This window comes from Trichomycterus rosablanca, chromosome 26 (genome assembly GCF_030014385.1).
Source record: "Trichomycterus rosablanca isolate fTriRos1 chromosome 26, fTriRos1.hap1, whole genome shotgun sequence".
Lineage (NCBI taxonomy): Eukaryota > Metazoa > Chordata > Actinopteri > Siluriformes > Trichomycteridae > Trichomycterus > Trichomycterus rosablanca.
Genome location: NC_086013.1, coordinates 4,337,578 through 4,356,209, shown reverse-complemented (window position 1 = coordinate 4,356,209; position 18,632 = coordinate 4,337,578). Strand labels below are relative to the sequence as shown.

General features: G+C 46.1%; 1 protein-coding gene across 1 annotated transcript; it reads right to left on the bottom strand.

Annotated features, from left to right (window-relative positions):
* Nucleotides 1-1,263: 1,263 nt before the first annotated feature.
* sympk (symplekin) lies at nt 1,264-17,856 on the bottom strand. The gene is made up of 27 exons (XM_062988421.1): nt 17,766-17,856; nt 16,567-16,654; nt 16,286-16,351; nt 16,142-16,195; nt 15,974-16,047; nt 14,454-14,580; nt 14,081-14,330; nt 13,179-13,349; nt 12,802-13,041; nt 12,570-12,721; nt 11,367-11,517; nt 11,058-11,280; nt 10,814-10,964; nt 8,394-8,629; nt 7,897-7,978; nt 7,644-7,757; nt 7,416-7,563; nt 6,343-6,503; nt 6,153-6,261; nt 5,737-5,837; nt 4,438-4,528; nt 4,250-4,351; nt 3,969-4,156; nt 3,230-3,406; nt 2,709-2,819; nt 1,552-1,734; nt 1,264-1,472 (listed from the first exon to the last, which is right to left on the bottom strand). Exons 2-27 carry the CDS (start codon nt 16,636-16,638, stop codon nt 1,314-1,316), a joined length of 3,693 nt encoding a protein of 1,230 aa, XP_062844491.1. The 5' UTR covers nt 16,639-16,654; nt 17,766-17,856; the 3' UTR covers nt 1,264-1,313.
* Between the last annotated feature and the right edge of the window lie 776 nt (nt 17,857-18,632).

Genomic DNA, 18,632 nt, shown 5'->3' with positions numbered 1-18,632 from the left:
ATATTGTGAAGAACTTAAATGAAGCTTCCAGTCTTTTAGTGCGTAAGTACGCTTTCAGGTCAGGGTTTATCCCTCCCAATACTTAGGAATACTGAATACAGAATGGTTGAAAAGACGCTTTGGAAATAGGGTGAAAAGCCAGCTCGGCGAGGTCACTGTAGGAGACATGACAAGAGATGGTCAGGAGCTTTAATTATGGTATACACTAGTGACCCAGTAGTAGCCGTATGCAATCAAACAACTAAAATGAGTATGGTTACTAGGAATTGTCTCAATACTAGTATAATACATCAAACACAATTTGGGACATAGCCTCAGATTACATGCCAGATGTTTTTGAGACCCAATGATGAGTTGTAGTGCCACCTTCAGTAGTGAAGCTATAATATACACCGATCAGCCATAACATTAAAACCACCTCCTTGTTTCTACACTCACTGTCCATTTTATCAGCTCCACTTACCATATAGAAGCACTTTGTAGTTCGACAATTACTGACTGTAGTCCATCTGTTTCTCTACATACTTTTTTGGCCTCCTTTCATGCTGTTCTTCAATGGTCAGGACCACCACAGAGCAGGTATTATTTAGGTGGTGGATCATTCTCAGCACTGCAGTGACACTGACATGGTGGTGGTGTGTTAGTGTGTGTTGTGCTGGTATGAGTGGATCAGATACAGCAGCGCTGCTGGAGTTCTTAAATACCGTGTCCACTCACTGTCCACTCTAGTAGACATTCCTACCTAGTTGGTCCATCCAGGGTTGGTCCATCGCTCATCTATTGCTGCTGTTTGAGTCGGCCATCTTCTAGACCTTCATCAGTGGTCACAGGACGCTGCCCACGGGGCACTGTTGGCTGGATATTTTTGGTTGGTGGACTATTCTCAGTCCAGCAGTGACAGTGAGGGGTTTAAAAACTCCATCAGCACTCATACCAGCACAACACACACTAACACACCACCACCATGTCAGTGTCAGTGCAGTGCCGAGAATGATCCACCACCTAAATAATACCTGCTCTGTGGGGGTCCTGACCATTAAAGAACAGCATGAAAGGGGGTAACAAAGCATGCAGAGAAACAGATGGACTACAGTCAGTAATTGTAGAACTACAAAGTGCTTCTATATGGTAAGTGGAGCCGATAAAATGGACAGTGAGTGTAGAAACAAGGAGGTGGTTTTAATGTTATGGCTGATCGGTGTATGTACGCTTATTTTGTCTCTTGTCTATCTGACGCTAAGTACCTCACTACAATCAGTCTGATTAGGCTTTTAGGAGGCATTTTATTATTATTCAGTCCTTATTCAGAACGGTCACTCTGCGCTGTCCACTGTTTCAGGTTCTGCACCACCGTGCTCCACCGCCTCCTCCGGATGATCTTCCGCAGCTTCCGCCTCCTCCATCGGTTCCTCTGGCTGTTCCTGAGGAACGGGTGTCGCCTCAGGTGTCGCCTCGTCTTCGAGTGCTTCGTTCTGGCAGGGTACAAATCATTCGACGTCAAGCCGTGAACCGAACAGACGTGGTACTATTGTGCAATAACGGGATTCTTACTTGTGTTGTGGTTTCGGTGGCGATCTCGAGAGATTCTGCACCTGCCGGACCTTCCTCCATGGGTTCTTCTTCTTCGTCCTCCAGAGTGAATCCTGACTGAGGTGCTAGTTCAGGGGGTGCTACCAGGGTTGGAGCTGGGGGTTCAGCGTGGACGATGGGCATCACGTACGGCTGGTGATGGATCTAAAGAACAAAGAGGTGGATACATTTGGATATAGATTCCACCTATGTTGCTGCTCATGCCTCCTCTGTCCCTAGGCAGTCCTAGCAGACCCCTTCTTTTCGCCCATCCTTTATCTGCTAACCAGGGTCCTTACACAAGTGTTTGAAGACCCGACCCACTAGTCCGGTCATTCCACCGTGGCCAATTTTTGTGTCTGCTGCAGGCACTGCCAACTGTGCCGGCTAGATGGCGTCCAGCCGACCGGGGTGTTCAGAATCTCGGCGCTGGTGTGCTAGTGGAATATCCTGCCACACTGACCGAGGAGATCGAAGCTAACCCGCGCCCCCTCCGACGCGTGGGCAGCAAGCCGCATGCATCTCATCACCCACACATTGACGAGTGTTGTGCCGCCTAGCGTTGTGTACGGAGAGACACACCCCAAGAGCGCTCCTTCCTCATCTCTGTGCAGGCGCCTCTAATCAGCCAGCAGGGGTCGTAATTGCACCAGTCTGACAGAGAGAGACCCACATCCGGCTTAGTCCCGCCCATCTGAACAACCGGCCAATCGTTGTTCATGTGGCCGCTCAGCCTCGACCGGCAAGGCAGAGCTGAGATTCCATACGATGTATTCGAGATCCCAGCCTGGTTGCAGCGTGTGTTTTTAGCGCTGCGCCACCTCAGCGGCCTGGGCACCTATATCTTTATTTTATTTTCCATTGAATGAGAAACTAAAAATGCAGTATAGAGACACAACGACACAGAGCTAGGGATTACAAGAAATCCACATATCCACATGCTAGACACATTTAGAGCTCATTTAACATGTCCCACACCCTTCCCGCTGCTCCTGTACTTGGGTCCTCATGCCTAATTTGGCAGTTTTTACACCGGTTGCCTTTCCTGAAGCAACCCTCTTTATCTCTCATATTAACTAACTGATGAGAAATGGGATGTGATGAACAATTATTAGGTAAAATAAAATTTTAAATGGGACCTCTCTTTGCTCCAGTGCTTCCATGCGTTCAAGTGCAGGCTGCGGTTCAGGCTCGGGCACCCTGCTGTTGGCCTCCAGAATAGCCATGATGGATGATGGAATGTGGGCTTGCTATAGAGACAGTGGAACACAAGTTAAGTGAATGTGTACAAACAGATTAAGCCCCTAAGTCCCTAAAACAGCTTTTTTGTGCTCTTTTTGTGCTTCTAGCTGCATTACATGAACATCATGTGTTTGTATTTTTGTGTACATCAAGTCTAAGTGAAAGAGAACCTATTTTTATGCTTTATTTATGTATAACTAACACACTGTGCATTCAAGCTGCCAAAGCATCACATGTAATCATAACTAGTAGCTGGGAGATATGGCTGATTTAAATACGAAATATTCATGCCCCCTTTCCTCCCCCCCCCATTGTCCGAATATATATATATTTAAAATACTAGCTGGCCAAGCTGGATCCCCCCCCATTCACACTTTAGGTTGACAACAGACTGTACTATGGATGTTTATGTTCTTACCTGGTGTGGCGTGAATAACCGGACATGCTGCAAAAGAGGCTCCCTCATCTCGGGGCAGCGTTCAAACACACTGACCAGCTGTGCGGGCGGCAGCTGGAGCAACACGGTGTAGGACTGCGGCTTGGTGCGCTGGCAGCACTTCACAAAACCTTCCCACACCTTGGGGTACTTCCAGACCTACGAACACAAGACGGACAGTCAGCTCAAGCGTAGATTTGTGGAGGATTTTGTGTGTGTATATATATATATATATATATATATACACACACTAATCAGGCATAACATTATGACCACCGTCCTAATATTGTGTTGGTCCCCCTTTTGCTGCCAAAACAGCCCTGCAACTGCGATGCGCTGTGTATTCTGACACCTTTCTATCAGAACCAGCATTAACCTCTTCAGCTATTTGGTGGATCGGCCCACACGGACCAGCCATCGCTCCCCAAGTGCATCAATGAGCCTTGGCCTCCCATGACCCTGTCGCCGGTTTACCACTGTTCCTTCCTTGGACCACTTTTGATACATACTGACCACCGCAGGCCGGGAACACCCCACAAGAGCTGCGGGGTTTTGGAGATGCTCTGACCCAGTCGTCAAATCCTCACGCTCGCCCATTTTTCCTGCTTCTAACATGTAACAGGTAACAGGTGCCGTGATGAAGAGATAATCAGTGGTCATAATGTTATGCCTGGTCGGTGTATACAAGGTAAAGCGATCTAAAATCAAAGCAGGGACGCACCTGTTTGGGGATCAGGCGAGACAGGATGTTCATGACGAAGCCACCCAGGCGAGGGTACATGGTAAGCGACTGGATGACGGTTCGCATGAGCAGCATGGGTAGAGGACTCTGTTCCATCAGGTGCTGCATGACCACGGCCAGCACCTCAGACGTGTACACGTTCTTCTCAACGAAGCACAGGTTTGTGGCTGGAGGTTGCAGTAAATTGCAGTAAACAAAGGAAGTGAGAACAATGCGACACACTGTACGCACTTTTTTTAAATTTCTATTAGCTCGGTTACCTTTGATGATGGACTTCATGTCGCACTTGTTGGAGTCGATGTTATGGAGAGCGACGAGGAGCTCACCAGGAGTCAGGGGCGACATAGAGGAACTACCTTCACCTGAGCACAAAATTCAGTGATTTTACAGAGTATCGATGCTGATCTATTTCCCATAATGCAAAAAAAGAGCTGTAACTCGTGCTTACTGTGCTGTGTGCCCAGGAGACGGTTGAAGACTTCTTTGACTACTATGGGGTTCAGCTTGATGAGTTTGGGCAGTGCTTGAATCACCTCTTTCTGTTGAACATGAACATACAGTGGGTGTGAGTTTACATGCTTAATAAACCACCAGATAACACGTAGGGCGGGTGTAGCCTAGCGGTTAAGGTACAGGAGTAGTAATTGGTCACTGGTTCAAGCCCCACCACTGCCAGCGTGCTACTGTTGGGCCCTTGACCTTTATTGCTTAGACTGATGAACTGTAAGTCGCTTTTAATAAGGAGTCTCCGAAAATGTAAATACCATTTCAGTATTTTAAGTGTGCAGTTTTCTCTCATGGGTGGGGAGAATGTACAACCCCAAATCAGAAAAAGTTGGGACAGTATGGAAAATGCAAATAAAATAAAAATGCAGTGTTCCTTACATTGACTTTGACTTTTCTCTGATTGCAGACAGTTTGAATCCAAGATATTGCAAAAAAGAAGCCTTATGTTAACAATGTCCAGAAGCGGCGTCGACTTCTCTGGGCTCGGAGGCATCTAGGATGGACCATCACACAGTGGAAACGTGTACAGTATTGTGAAAATGGATGCTGTGTGCTCCGGACCAAATGCGAAAAGAACCATCCAGGCTGTTGTCGGGAACAAGTCCAAAAGCCAGGGTGTGTCATGGTATGGGGGCGTGTCAGTGCCCTTGGCAGAGGTCGTTTACACTTCTGTGATGGCAGCATTAATGCAGAAAAGTACATTGAGATCTTAGAGCAACTTATGCTGCCTTCAAGGGACGTCCATGCACTTTTCAACAAGACGATGCAAAACCACACGCTGCACACATTACAAAGGCACGGCTGCGGAAGAAGAGGGTACGGGTACTGGACTGGCCCGCCTGCAGTCCTGACCTGTCCCCAAGAGAGAATGTGTGGAGAATTTTGAAATGAAAAATGCAACGATGCATACCCCCGTACTGCTGCACATCTTAAAACCTGAAACACTAAATGCTTGGTGTCCTCGGTGCCAAAACGTCTTTTGCAGGCCTGAAATGCAGGAATGGCTGTTTATTAATGAATGAAATAAACTTGACCAGACATAACATGAAATATCTCAGGTTCATCCTGTCTGCAATCAAATAAAATTCAGTCAATGTAAGAAACTGTGTTAAAATTATTTGCATTTTCCATGCTGTCCAAACTTTTTTTGATTTGGGGTTGTATTAAATGTAATTGCTCATAAATATCACATTATGAAATACAAAATATCAGCGTAAGAACAAAGTGAGTGAGCAAAGACCTTCTCAAGACCATTGATGACCGGGATGAGGAAACGGACGTCTGGGACTCGTTTGTGATACAGATCCCGCACTCGCTTCACTAGGTCTGGAGAGGGAGGAACTGCAGAGGAAAACAGAGAACAGGGTAATGAGACGGGGCGGCTGATGCATTCTGATCAACCAATGAGAGGTACAAGATCTTTTTCTATTTTTTTCCATCAAATCTAGTCATATCCAATTCCCGATTGTGAATCCACTGCTGCTTGGACAACCTCAGTCGAGATTGATAAGATCCGGATCACCAAACGCCCTCTGTGGCTGCTTATCATCACCTGCCAGTGTTCGGTTCCTCTACACAGAGCCTAATCACATATGGAGAGCCACGCCCACCCATCCTACCCCTTGCAAGAAGCAGCAGGAAGCTGCACCTTTGTACCTTTGTCGGTCAGTATGTGCAGACAGCGAGTGACCAGAGTTTCTGCTCCCTTGGGACAGTTTTCCACCAGCAGCAGCAGGTCAGGAGAGTTCATACCCATGCCCCTGATCTAAAGAGATAAATAGTTAAGCAGCTAGAATTCGGTCTCGTCTCCCAGACAGGACAGACTGAGGAAAGTAAAAGGTCTTACGGGCTGCTCGATGACGCGGAGCACGCTGCGTTTGATGTCGGCGATGGCTTCTGTGTAGACGGCTGCTAACTCGTGGACCAGGCGGTGGTTAAGAGGGAGGAGGGAGAGGTAGAGATATAGGCACTGTCTGACCGTCTCCTCCGTCCAGGGAGACGCCACCTCTACAGGCAAAAGAGAAGAGTTTAGAGATTCTTTAGAACATAAACAGACAGACAGACAGATAGGTAGACACAGACATATAGATAGATAGCTAGACAGACATACAGACAGATAGGTAGACAGACAGACAGACAGATAGATTGATAGGTAGACAGACAGACAGGTAGATAGACAGGCATACATACAAATAGATAAATAGACAGACAGATAGACACAGACAGATAGCTAGACAGACATACAGACAGATAGCTAGACAGACATACAGACAGATAGTTAGACAGACAGATAGAAAGACAAACTGACAGATAGATAGCTAGACAGACAGATAGACAGACATACAGACAGATAGGTAGACAGACAGAAAGATAGATTGATAGGTAGACAGACAGGTAGATAGACAGACATACATACAAATAGATAAATAGACAGACAAATAGCTAGACAGACAGGTAGGTAGACAGACAGATAGAAAGACAAACTGACAGAGCTAGATAGCTAGACAGACAGATAGACAGACAGATAGACAGACAGACAGATAAATAGATTGACAGGTAGATAAACAGACAGACAGACAAACAGGTGGATAGACAGTCAGACTGACAGATAAATAGATTGATAGTTAGACAGACAGCTAGATAAACAGACAAGTAGACAGACAGACAGACAGACATAAACAGACAGGCAGATATACAGACAGACAGAAAGACAAACTGACAGAGATAGATCGGTAAACAGACAGGTAAGCAGACAGACAGATAGGTGGATAGACAGACAGACAGACAGACAGATAGATCGGTAGAGAGGCAGATAGGTGGATAGACGGACAGACAGACAGACAGACGAACAGATAGGTAGATAAACAGATAGATAGATAGACAGACAGACAGGTAGATATGAGAGAAGCTTTTCTGAACCTGTGTCCTCTCCGACTCCGAACAGCAGCGACGGAGGATTTGGGTGAACCAGCAGCTGCATGTAGTTCAGAGCAAATTTCTCGATGTAGTCTCGCAGATGCTCCTTCTCGTACATGCGCTTGATGAAGGTGAGAGCGGTGGAGCGAACCTGAAACAATCGGAGCTTATAATTCAGCAGATTTTTTAAAGGACGTAAACAGAAAATGCACTGCATGATGGGAGACCAACCTTTTCTTTCTCGTGGGAGCTGAGATCCAGAAGAACGTGGAGGTACTGGAACTGTCTGGATGGGCGTTTGTATATGAGCTCTTTTAGAGTGGTCATGCCCAGGTACACGCGAGACTGGCGCACGACAGGACAAAGACAAAATTGCACACAAGAGTTCAGTTTAAAACTTCTTTACACTTTATACACGTCTTTCGTGATTTGTATTTATTGATTACTGTTCTTTCACTACGCCCACGCTGGCTATTCCTTTTACCTCGTCCTCACAGTAGCGCCGTATCACTTCCAGGGCTGACTCAGTGATCAGAGGAGCTTCCAACACCAGCTTTGTGAACAGCCTAGAAAAGAAAATAACTATGGTCACGGTGGGGGGGGCTTTTCAATGGGCGCAAGGCACACAGAAACACCCTGGATGGGGCAACAGTCCATCGCAAGGCAGACACACACACACCCATTCACCTATAGGGCAATATAGTGTAACCTCCAATTAACCTGACTGCATGTTTTTGGACTGTGGGAGGAAACCGGAGCTCCCGGAGGAAACCCACGCAGACACGGGGAGAACATGCAAACTCCGCACAGAAAGGACCCGGACCGCCCCGCCCCGCCTGGGGATCGAACCCAGGACCTTCTTGCTGTGAGGCGACAATGCTACCCCACAGAAATTTATCAACCACTCTATCATGGTCTGGGTCTGGTTCCACTGGGAAACACTGGGTGCAAGGTAGGAATACACTGGACAGCGGGACTCACCCGTCTCTTTGCTCAGGTCGCTCTTGTAGGCCCGACAGCATAACGATCAGGCATTGCTCGTAGCTTTCCAGCGATCCCGAGGGCAGCTGGCTCAGGTACTGGTTGTACTCTTGGTAGAGGAGGGAAAAAGCCAGGTCGCTGCGGTTCCGGATATCCTCCAGAATGAAGCTCAGCACGTGTTCTTTCAGCGTACCGTCGAACTGGGTCATCAGTCTCGCCAGCAGCTTGACTCGGACCTTGAAGGCAACACAGACAGCCAAACCGGATAAGCTTACACTGATTAATGCCGATTATCAGTCACGTTCCTTGATGCCATGACATATATCGACATCTATTGCTGCTCACGCCTCCTCCGACCCGCGCGCAGCCCTTAACGGAACCCTTATCCGCCAATCAGGATCCTTACACAGCGTTTGAAGACCCCACCCACATATTCCGGTCCTGCCTCCCTGCGGGCACTGCCAATTATGCCCGCTAGATGGCGCCCAGCCGACCGGTGGCAAGTTCGGAATCTCGGCGCTGGTGTGCTAGCGGAATAACCCGCTGCGCCACCTGGGCGTCCTGAAAAGACCATTTTGATTTCAAATTACCTTTGAAATTGCATTTAGATTTTCGGTATTTAGCAGACGCCTTTATCCAAAGCGACTTACAGTACTGGGACAGGGCAGTTGTAGCCTAGTGGTGAAGGTACTGGACCAGTAATCAGAAGGTTGCCGGTTCACGTCCCACCACTGCCAGGTTGCCACTGTTGGGCCCTTGAGAAAGACCCTTGACCCTCAATTGCTTAGACTGTATACTGTCACAGTACTGTAAGTCGCTTTGGATAAAAGCGTCTGCTAAATGCTGAGAATGTAAATGAATGTATACAGTCCCAGTAGCCTGGCAGTGGTGGGGCTTGAACCAGCAACCTTCTGATTACTAGTCAAGTACCTTAAGTGACTTTTTACTCGACCCAGGCAACACAATGCATCTAACTCTCTCTATACAACATGTAACATAAAGCGTCCACAAGGGGGTGTTCACATACAACTTTATTTAATTATTATTATTTTTCTTTGCGTCCCATTTTTTTCGGCTTTTTGAAAAACCCTGCAGTGAAGAACGCTGCCAAGTTACCAACAGCTAATCAAGGAGAGCTGACCATTATGGACTTCTCTCATTGAACCTAAAAATCCTCAGGTCAAGCATTCCATAACATCACAAGACGCCCAGTGGAATAGTGTGAAATCATTAGGGCTGGGTATCGCCACTAATTTCCTGGATCGATTCGATTCCGATTCACAAGGTCCCGATTCGATTCGATTTTCGATTCGAATTTCGATTCGATTTCGATTCAACACATTTAGGCATATTTGAGTTACATTAACAGGTTTTGTTTAAATATGTACAGATATTCAGAGAACGAATGTGATAATTGTACAAAGAACACTCATTATTAAAAATATTTGTGTATTTTGTTTACATAAATAATTAATCCAAAACAGAAAACAGTAACATTCATTTTTTATTATTATTTTATATGTCTGACACGCTACAACATTGTAAATGTAATGTAAACATTCACCTGGCTGTTGAACAGCTTATGCCAAGTTTACACGACACTCTGATTAACACCTGGTCGCTGTAATGTTCACACTACACGACTGATCGGCGATGGGGGGTTTTACACTACACCATCTATCACCAGGGGGAATCACAGGCGAGCTTCTCTGCTCTCCGAAACTACGTTTTGTCACGAAAACACACGTGAGAAGTGATGAAAGGTTTAATGATACCACATCCAAACATGCACATCAACAAGTAGCGAGAGATGAAAGTGTGCGCGCTGATGAAATAAATGAATCTGAGTGGATTTGGCAACACGAGCAGCATGGCTTGTTCTATAGTGAGTTGGAGGTTAATAAATATTTTGTTTTGTAGAGAACGATCAGGTCAGAAATACTGTAAAACTCGCGTGTGCTGATGTATTCTGATAGAAACTATATTGCGCTCCACCACCTGTTTACAACCTCGCCCCTGTGTTTCCCCTCGCTGTTTCTCACATTGATCGAGAGCCGAGTTTTGATCGCAGAGCGAACACCGAGTTCCTCCCGAATCCAGCACCGACCCGTCGCCGAGCGAAAATCAGTGCAAAAAGTTGTGTAGTGGTCATAACTTGAGCTTCTGCCATGCTGAACTGATGTGCAGGTCAGATCTCGTTGCATGAAAAAACAGTGGCTGGTCACGCGAAATTAAAGGGGGTAACAGATTTCCGTGTGCACCGTAAAAAGGGGCGTACTTAAAAGATCGATCTCGCGTTTATATGAATCGATATCGGATCGTTCAAATAAAGATCGATTCGAATCGAAAAATCGATTTTATAAACCCACCCCTAGAAATCATGCTGGGATAACATGGATAGTAAAAAAAATGAAGTTTACGTGTGACATTCCACTACGAGCGATGGTCTTCTCTGCTTGAAGGATGCGCTTCACGGCCATGCCTGTGAACTTCTCCAGGTGCGATTCGGACAATGGCTGGACCACATCTGCCAGTCTGAAGACTTTCTTCCGTCCACTGGTTCCAGGAGCTCTGATCACAAAATAAATATATTGTATACTGTAAAGACCAAAAAAACACCAGTACTCTTAGATCTCACTAAGCCATTAGTGTCTATGTTTATACTTGGATTGTGTTGTAAGCAGAATGGGTTCTGGAAGCTTTTTGGTCTGAGGTGTATCTTCAGCAGCTTGGGTCTTGTAGGAGGACCCCACTACGGATATAGCCTGGCCCAGGGACACGGCAGACACTTTTCGGATGATGATGGGATCCTTGGAGGTGGATTCCCCGGCTTCGGCGTCGCCCTCTCCTCCCTTTTCTTCACCCCGGGCCTTGCACTGCTCCAAACCTGAGGTGAAAGAGGTGAAATAAGATGAGACGTGTTAACACTATCTGCACATATGATGACATATGAAGTCATAGGAGGCTACCGACCTGGTCCGAGCCCTGCCGAAGTCATCTGTGTGGCCATCAGCCGGGCCAGATGTTTGATCTGGGAGTCTGTGCCAGCTGACTCCACAGGTGTGTAAGTAGCCTGGAAGGAGGCTGGCATGACATCTGGGAGGTAGACCATGCTAATGAGTACCTGCGACGAGACACAACATGAGAAAGGTAATCATAACAGAAGTTACATGTCACCTGATTGAACGTTGACCCAGTTTGACTTTTTTTTTTTTTTGTTTTTTTAATTATCAATTTTTTTATAGATAATAACTTTTATCCCCTAATCTAGTCGTGTCCAATTACCCCGATTGCCTCCTCTATACTGATTCGACCCTTTTGCCGCTGACTGAGGACGCCACTCAACTGACTTGCGCCCCCCTCCGGCACGCAGTCAGTACAGCCTGCATTTTTCACCCGCACGAGCAGAGTTCATACACCGAGAGACACCGCACACGGAGGGTCACACCCCCCTCGATGTTATTCCTCAGCCCTGTGCAGGCGCCGTCAGTCAACCAGCAGGGGCCGCAGTCGCGCCGGTTATGAGTACCTGTGCTCCGACTCTACCCCTAACTCTGAACAACAGCCAAACGGTGTTCATACTGCCGCCCAACCCAGTCGGAAAGGCAGAGCCGAGTTTCGATACGATGCATCTAGAAACCCAACTCTGGTGAGCTAGCGTACTTTACCGCTGCGCCACCTGAGCGGCAACCAGTTTGACCTTTTCAAAGCACCTCCAATGAGACGAACTGTTTGATATGACGTGGTAAAATCGACTCCGTATGAACAAAGCTTAACATGACTTGTTGTAAAACAACGACAGAGGAATTTAATTAGTGGAGAGAACTTATGAGCAGTAATAACTGAGATAGGTTTAGTGCTCCTGTGTCGATTTAAATACATTAAGTCATATTAAGCTTTTTTTTTTTTTTTTTTTTTAACAATAAGCGTTTTAGACTCTCAGAAAAGCTGATTCTTACAATTTCTCAGAACCTCGAGCTGTAACACAAGTTTAAAAGTGAAACAGTGAGCAAAATCCAGCTAAACACAGATACAAGTGGACGCTTTCAGACTGGATTTTGATGAATCTCATATTCACACTTTGATGACGTCTTACAGCACGGCTCAAGCCGAGCTCTGAGCAAAGCGGCAGTCTGCACCCTAAAAGCATAATAAAACAGTATAAATGAGGAATACCAGGTTGGCCACGTTGTCCGGCGTGAGAAGAGGCAGCAGGAACTCAGCGGTGAGATCAATAGCAGACTGTGAGCCCGTGGTGGCCGACGGCTTGGGCGCAGCGACAGGTACGGACTCCTCCTTATCCTCGTCGTCCTCGATCAACGCAGGTTCTGTAACACAGACCCTGAATTGTCATCCAACTTACGTGACCTGAAGTTTGTTTATTGAGATTGTGCAGCTTTTTACTCACCAATTTTGATCCTCTTGCCCTCGCTGTAGGGCTCGTGCCGCACTCTCTTGCGCTGCACGGATGCCGCCGGGACGATTCTCGTGATCTCGGCCTGGGTCATGCCCAGGTCCAGCAGCAGTGTAGAGATCTGGCTGTTGAAGTCTATGCTGCTGGGGTGGCGCAGCAGAGACATCAGGTGCAGCTTGAGGCATTTTCGCACGCTGCTCACCTGAGATTTGGCCAGAGTTGGGGGCAGGTTGGCTGGGGGAGGAAAAGGGGCAAGAAAGATTGTGAATCTGCTGCTGCTTGCGCAACCCCATACAGACATTTGGCCTAAATGATAAACTACATAGTCTGCACCCAGACTGTGATACAGTGCATGTGACATCATCACTCACCATGTAAAGTCTCATAGGCCTGCACCACTTCGGACATGAACATGGGTCTCTGTCGGGCTAGGGTGGCCAGTGAACCCAGAGCCGTGGTCAGATTAATGCTGGAGATGGCGGGATGAACCATGAACTCCAGTAGTTTGTCCAGAGCCGACTTCCCCTCCGAGCTCAGGACGTCTGAGGGGGAGAGAAGCAGTAAATTAAATGCCAAAGAGCTGATGGATGTTTCTCAGACTGACCAACATAACACACTGGGATTGTTTCAACCAATCAAAAGCAACTTAACCCTAACCACAAGATATCTGGTATCAGCTTAGTTACAAGGTGGAAGCCAATCTGATTTACTGAATGAACGATTCCCTCCAAGTAACAATTGCTTCCATTCGGGGACGTCATTTATCTTGACTGGTCAGGTCAGTTTTTAATATCAAACACAGTCATGGACAATTTTGTATTTCCAATTCAACTCACTTGCATGTTTTTGGACTGTCGGGGGAAACTAGATCCCAGAGGAAACCCATGCAGACACGGGGAAAACAGGCAAACACCATACAGAAAGGACCCAGACCGTTCCACCTGGGAATTAAACCCAGGACCTTCTTGCTGTGAAGCGACCGTGTTGCCCAAGGGTCACCGCAGTGGATCATTCGTCTGCATATTTTCTTTTGGCACAGTTTTTACACCGCATGCCATTTTTGACTCATTCCTCTTATTTATCTGGGCTTGGGATTAGCACTATAAGAGAACTGCTATGTCTCCCCCGCCCAGGCATCCCCCCCCCCCACACACACACACACATTACACCGTGTGCCCAGGTTTCAAGCCTTCAAACTAAAACATGGCTATGTTACTTAATGACACAAGAATAAGCAATTATACAATCAGCAAAGAAATGACCCTTCACCGACCCCAGCGAATGTACGAGTGATCCTTGGGGACTTTGTCCAGACTGATGTCCCCCTCCTGCTTCTTTGGGACGTCCGAGTCGGCCGTTCGGGGGGACAGCGCGATGATGAGCGACTCTGTGAACTTGATGGCGTGTGTGCGGATGCCGTCGTTCTCCGAGTCGAGCAGAGCCAGAACCTGGTCTTTCATCTGGGTCACCATGACCCAGCACGACTCCTGTGTTTCCGAGATGCTCCTGGTTCGCACCAACCACTGCCGGGACGAACGAGAACGGAATGTTACGATGGCGACAATGAAAGATATGGTAGGGTATAATCTTCCTTAATGGAAAACCATTATGCTATGCATATTTCTTAACTACATATCAGCCAGTACCTGTAGAGCCACTTTGTATAGTTGCGAAAATGTGAGGATGGCTTTCTTGACGACGTTCACACCCTCGTCTGTCAGCCAATTGTTCAGGTTCGCAATCAGCTTCCACAACAACTCGTTATCCCGTTTACTGTAACACAGACAGAAAGGTCAACCGAGGGTCATCCAGGCTTAGATTACTGTGCAAGTGTTTCTTTAATTGGTGTTTTTTATTTAATTTTTATTAATCACAACCAGCCAAGATAGCCAGTCGTGTCTGTGTAGATGCCTGGCTGTCCGATAGCACCACTGAGAATCAAACCTGAATCATTTATATCAACCGCAACCCTCCAAGATAGCCAGTCGTGTCTGTGTAGATGCCTGGCTGTCCGGTAGCACCACTGAGAATCAAACCTGAAGCATTTATATCAATTACAACCCTGCAAGATAGCCAGTCGTGTCTGTGTAGATGCCTGGCTGTCTGATAGCACCACTGAGAATCAAACCTGAATCATTTATATCAACCGCAACCCTCCAAGATAGCCAGTCGTGTCTGTGTAGATGCCTGGCTGTCTGATAGCACCACTGAGAATCAAACCTGAATCATTTATATCAACCGCAACCCTCCAAGATAGCCAGTCGTGTCTGTGTAGATGCCTGGCTGTCTGATAGCACCACTGAGAATCAAACCTGAATCATTTATATCAACCGCAACCCTCCAAGATAGCCAGTCGTGTCTGTGTAGATGCCTGGCTGTCTGATAGCACCACTGAGAATCAAACCTGAATCATTTATATCAACCGCAACCCTCCAAGATAGCCAGTCGTGTCTGTGTAGATGCCTGGCTGTCCGATAGCACCACTGAGAATCAAACCTGAATCATTTATATCAACCGCAACCCTCCAAGATAGCCAGTCGTGTCTGTGTAGATGCCTGGCTGTCCGGTAGCACCACTGAGAATCAAACCTGAAGCATTTATATCAATTACAACCCTGCAAGATAGCCAGTCGTGTCTGTGTAGATGCCTGGCTGTCTGATAGCACCACTGAGAATCAAACCTGAATCATTTATATCAACCGCAACCCTCCAAGATAGCCAGTCGTGTCTGTGTAGATGCCTGGCTGTCTGATAGCACCACTGAGAATCAAACCTGAATCATTTATATCAACCGCAACCCTCCAAGATAGCCAGTCGTGTCTGTGTAGATGCCTGGCTGTCTGATAGCACCACTGAGAATCAAACCTGAATCATTTATATCAACCGCAACCCTCCAAGATAGCCAGTCGTGTCTGTGTAGATGCCTGGCTGTCCGATAGCACCACTGAGAATCAAACCTGAATCATTTATATCAACCGCAACCCTCCAAGATAGCCAGTCGTGTCTGTGTAGATGCCTGGCTGTCTGATAGCACCACTGAGAATCAAACCTGAAGCATTTATATCAATTACAACCCTGCAAGATAGCCAGTCGTGTCTGTGTAGATGCCTGGCTGTCTGATAGCACAATCTACTGTATAATTAACAGTGTATAAGTGCTGCACTCACCATGCCTCTTCAATGAAACCAATAACAAATTTCTTCACTTCCACTGATTTGTCTGACTGAAAGGCCAGCATCTCCTGTTAAGATATCAACAAACATGAATGCATTATGATTTGTTGGCACTGTGATCCACATCTTGTTGCAATATTCACAAGAAGAAATGGCACTTACATCCAGGTAGTTGTCGAGCAGTGTGGGATCCTTATTAATAATCAACTCTTGGACCTAAAATACAAAACAAATTCACTCAGTAAGTCTGAGTTCAACCATCTAAACATTCACTGATGTCTGACAAGCTGGTAGAAATACGTTTACCTGCTTAAGGATGGTAAGTTTCTCATCAGTGGACTTAAGAGATGCCGTGTTCAGCAGTTCTACGACCTGAGATACAGACAGAAAAGGAAATCAGCTCTTAAATCGTACACATACACGTGCACAGTGCAAAACAATTGCCATTGTACGGCTCCCCCGTCACCGAAAGCGGATGCATGACAAAGCCGGGATTCAAACCTACAACTAGAGCAACATAACCTGTTCAAATTCAATCAGAGGACAGAAAACAAGACCACTTTGTGATCTGTTTATGACCAACATACCCTTTCATTAGTAGTCATATCGATTGCTGCATCCCCCGCTCCAGACGGCGCGTCTCCCGAGCCCAAATCCATCTTGGTCACGTTGTTACTAGAACGATTATGCACAAAGGTTTACACTAAGGTTAAAAAAGACATTTGCACAACGCACTGCATGTATGCAAGTCACATAGAAGTAGTTTGATGAGGTCAGATTCGAGCATTGGCTATGACCAAATCCCCTGATCTATACACCTATACACACTTGCAATATGTATACATACACCGATCAGCAACAACATTAAAACCACCTCCTTGTTTCTACACACATTGTCCATTTTATCAGCTCCACTTACCATATAGAAGCACTTTGTAGTTCTACAATTACTGACTGTAGTCCATCTGTTTCTCTACATACTTTGTTAGTCCCCTTTCACCCTGTTCTTCAACGGTCAGGGCAGTCCCCACAGAGCAGGTATTATTTGGGTGGTGGATGATTCTCAGCACTGCAGTGACACTGACATGGTGGTGGTGTGTTAGTGCGTGTTGTGCTGGTATGAGCGGATCAGACACAGCAGCGCTGCTGGAGTTTTTAAATACCGTGTCCACTCACTGTCCACTCTATTAGACACTCCTACCTAGTCGGTCCACCTTGTAGATGTAAAGTCAGAGACGATCGCTCATCTATTGCTGCTGTTTGAGTCGGTCATCTTCTAGACCTTCATCAGTGGTCACAGGACGCTGCCCACGGGGCGCTGTCGGCTGGATATTTTTGGTTGGTGGACTATTCTCAGTCCAGCAGTGACAGTGAGGTGTTTAAAAACTCCAGCAGCGCTGCTGTGTCTGATCTACTCATACCAGCACAACACACACTAACACTCCACCACCATGTCAGTGTCACTGCAGGGCTGAGAATGATCCAACACCTAAATAATACCTGCTCTGTGGTGGTCCTGACCATTGAAGAACAGCATGAAAAAGGGCTAACAAAGTATGCAGAGAAACAGATGGACTACAGTCAGTAATTGTAGAACCATATATATATATATATGTTACACCATTTACATTCACAAGCACTTAGTTGCTAAAGCTAGTGAGAGCTAGGTTAGCTATGCTAGCTAACGCTAACAACTCCAACTTTGTTCTATTGGCTATTTTAAACTATAGACAATAAAATAAACTATGAGTTGATTTATTTGCACATATCGAACAATTCACAATACCTTGCTGGAATGTTATTTCTTCTGTTTAACAGTGAGATAACTATTAGAATCAGACTAGCAGCTTCACCGGCGCCATGTTGAACCGGTACCGAACGATTCCATTAGCGCCTGAACTCTGAGGAGTTGGGCTGTATTTCAATCGGAGGTGAACTTCACTACACCCTACGTCCTGCCAAGGGTGCATCCTTCACACTCAGAGATTTTACCTCAGAATGCACTTTATAGTTTACACGGCACAATATACACTCACTAAGCACTTTGTTAGGTACATCTATTTATCTAAATCTATCTCGTTTATTATTTTAAAGCTACACATACCGTACAGATGAATTTTATGGGTATACAATCACTGACTTTGGCTCATCTGTTGCTCTGTACACTTTGAGCTCTCACTGACCAGATTTTAAATTCTTAGAACTTGCAGTGACACCATGGTAATAATATGGTAATATGTGTTGCAATGGTTGAGCTTATTTGATACAGGAGTATTACTGTGATTTTTACACGGTGCTTCAACCAAAAATATTAAGCCAACAGTCTTGTGATCAGTACGTGGCCACGAATTGAGGCCTCGAGGACGATTAACACAAATTGAAAAAATAAATGATCTCTAGTCTCTAACTGTACACCTACAACCGATGCTAACAGGGCATGTGTTCCTAATAAAAAAGCCAGTAAGTTTTAACAGTAATTTAAAAATCCTAACAACATTGCTGCACCTGCTACATCTATACAATGTCCTACCATGTCATTACTATGTTAACCGATCAGCTATTACATTAAAACCACCTCCTTGTTTCTAAACTCACTGTCCACTTACCATATAGGAGCACTTTGTAGTTCTACAATTACTGACTGTAATCCATC

What these genes read in the sequence shown, in the direction of transcription:
- sympk (XM_062988421.1), bottom strand. Translation starts at nt 16,638, where the DNA reads ATGGATTTGGGCTCGGGAGACGCGCCGTCTGGAGCGGGGGATGCAGCA. An exon ending in TCATCAATGGTCTTGAGAAG is followed by an intron (nt 4,529 to 5,736) that starts GTCTTTGCTCAC and finishes CATGTTCAACAG; the next exon opens with AAAGAGGTGATTCAAGCACT. An exon ending in CTCGCCTGATCCCCAAACAG is followed by an intron (nt 3,407 to 3,968) that starts GTGCGTCCCTGC and finishes TTGTGTTCGTAG; the next exon opens with GTCTGGAAGTACCCCAAGGT.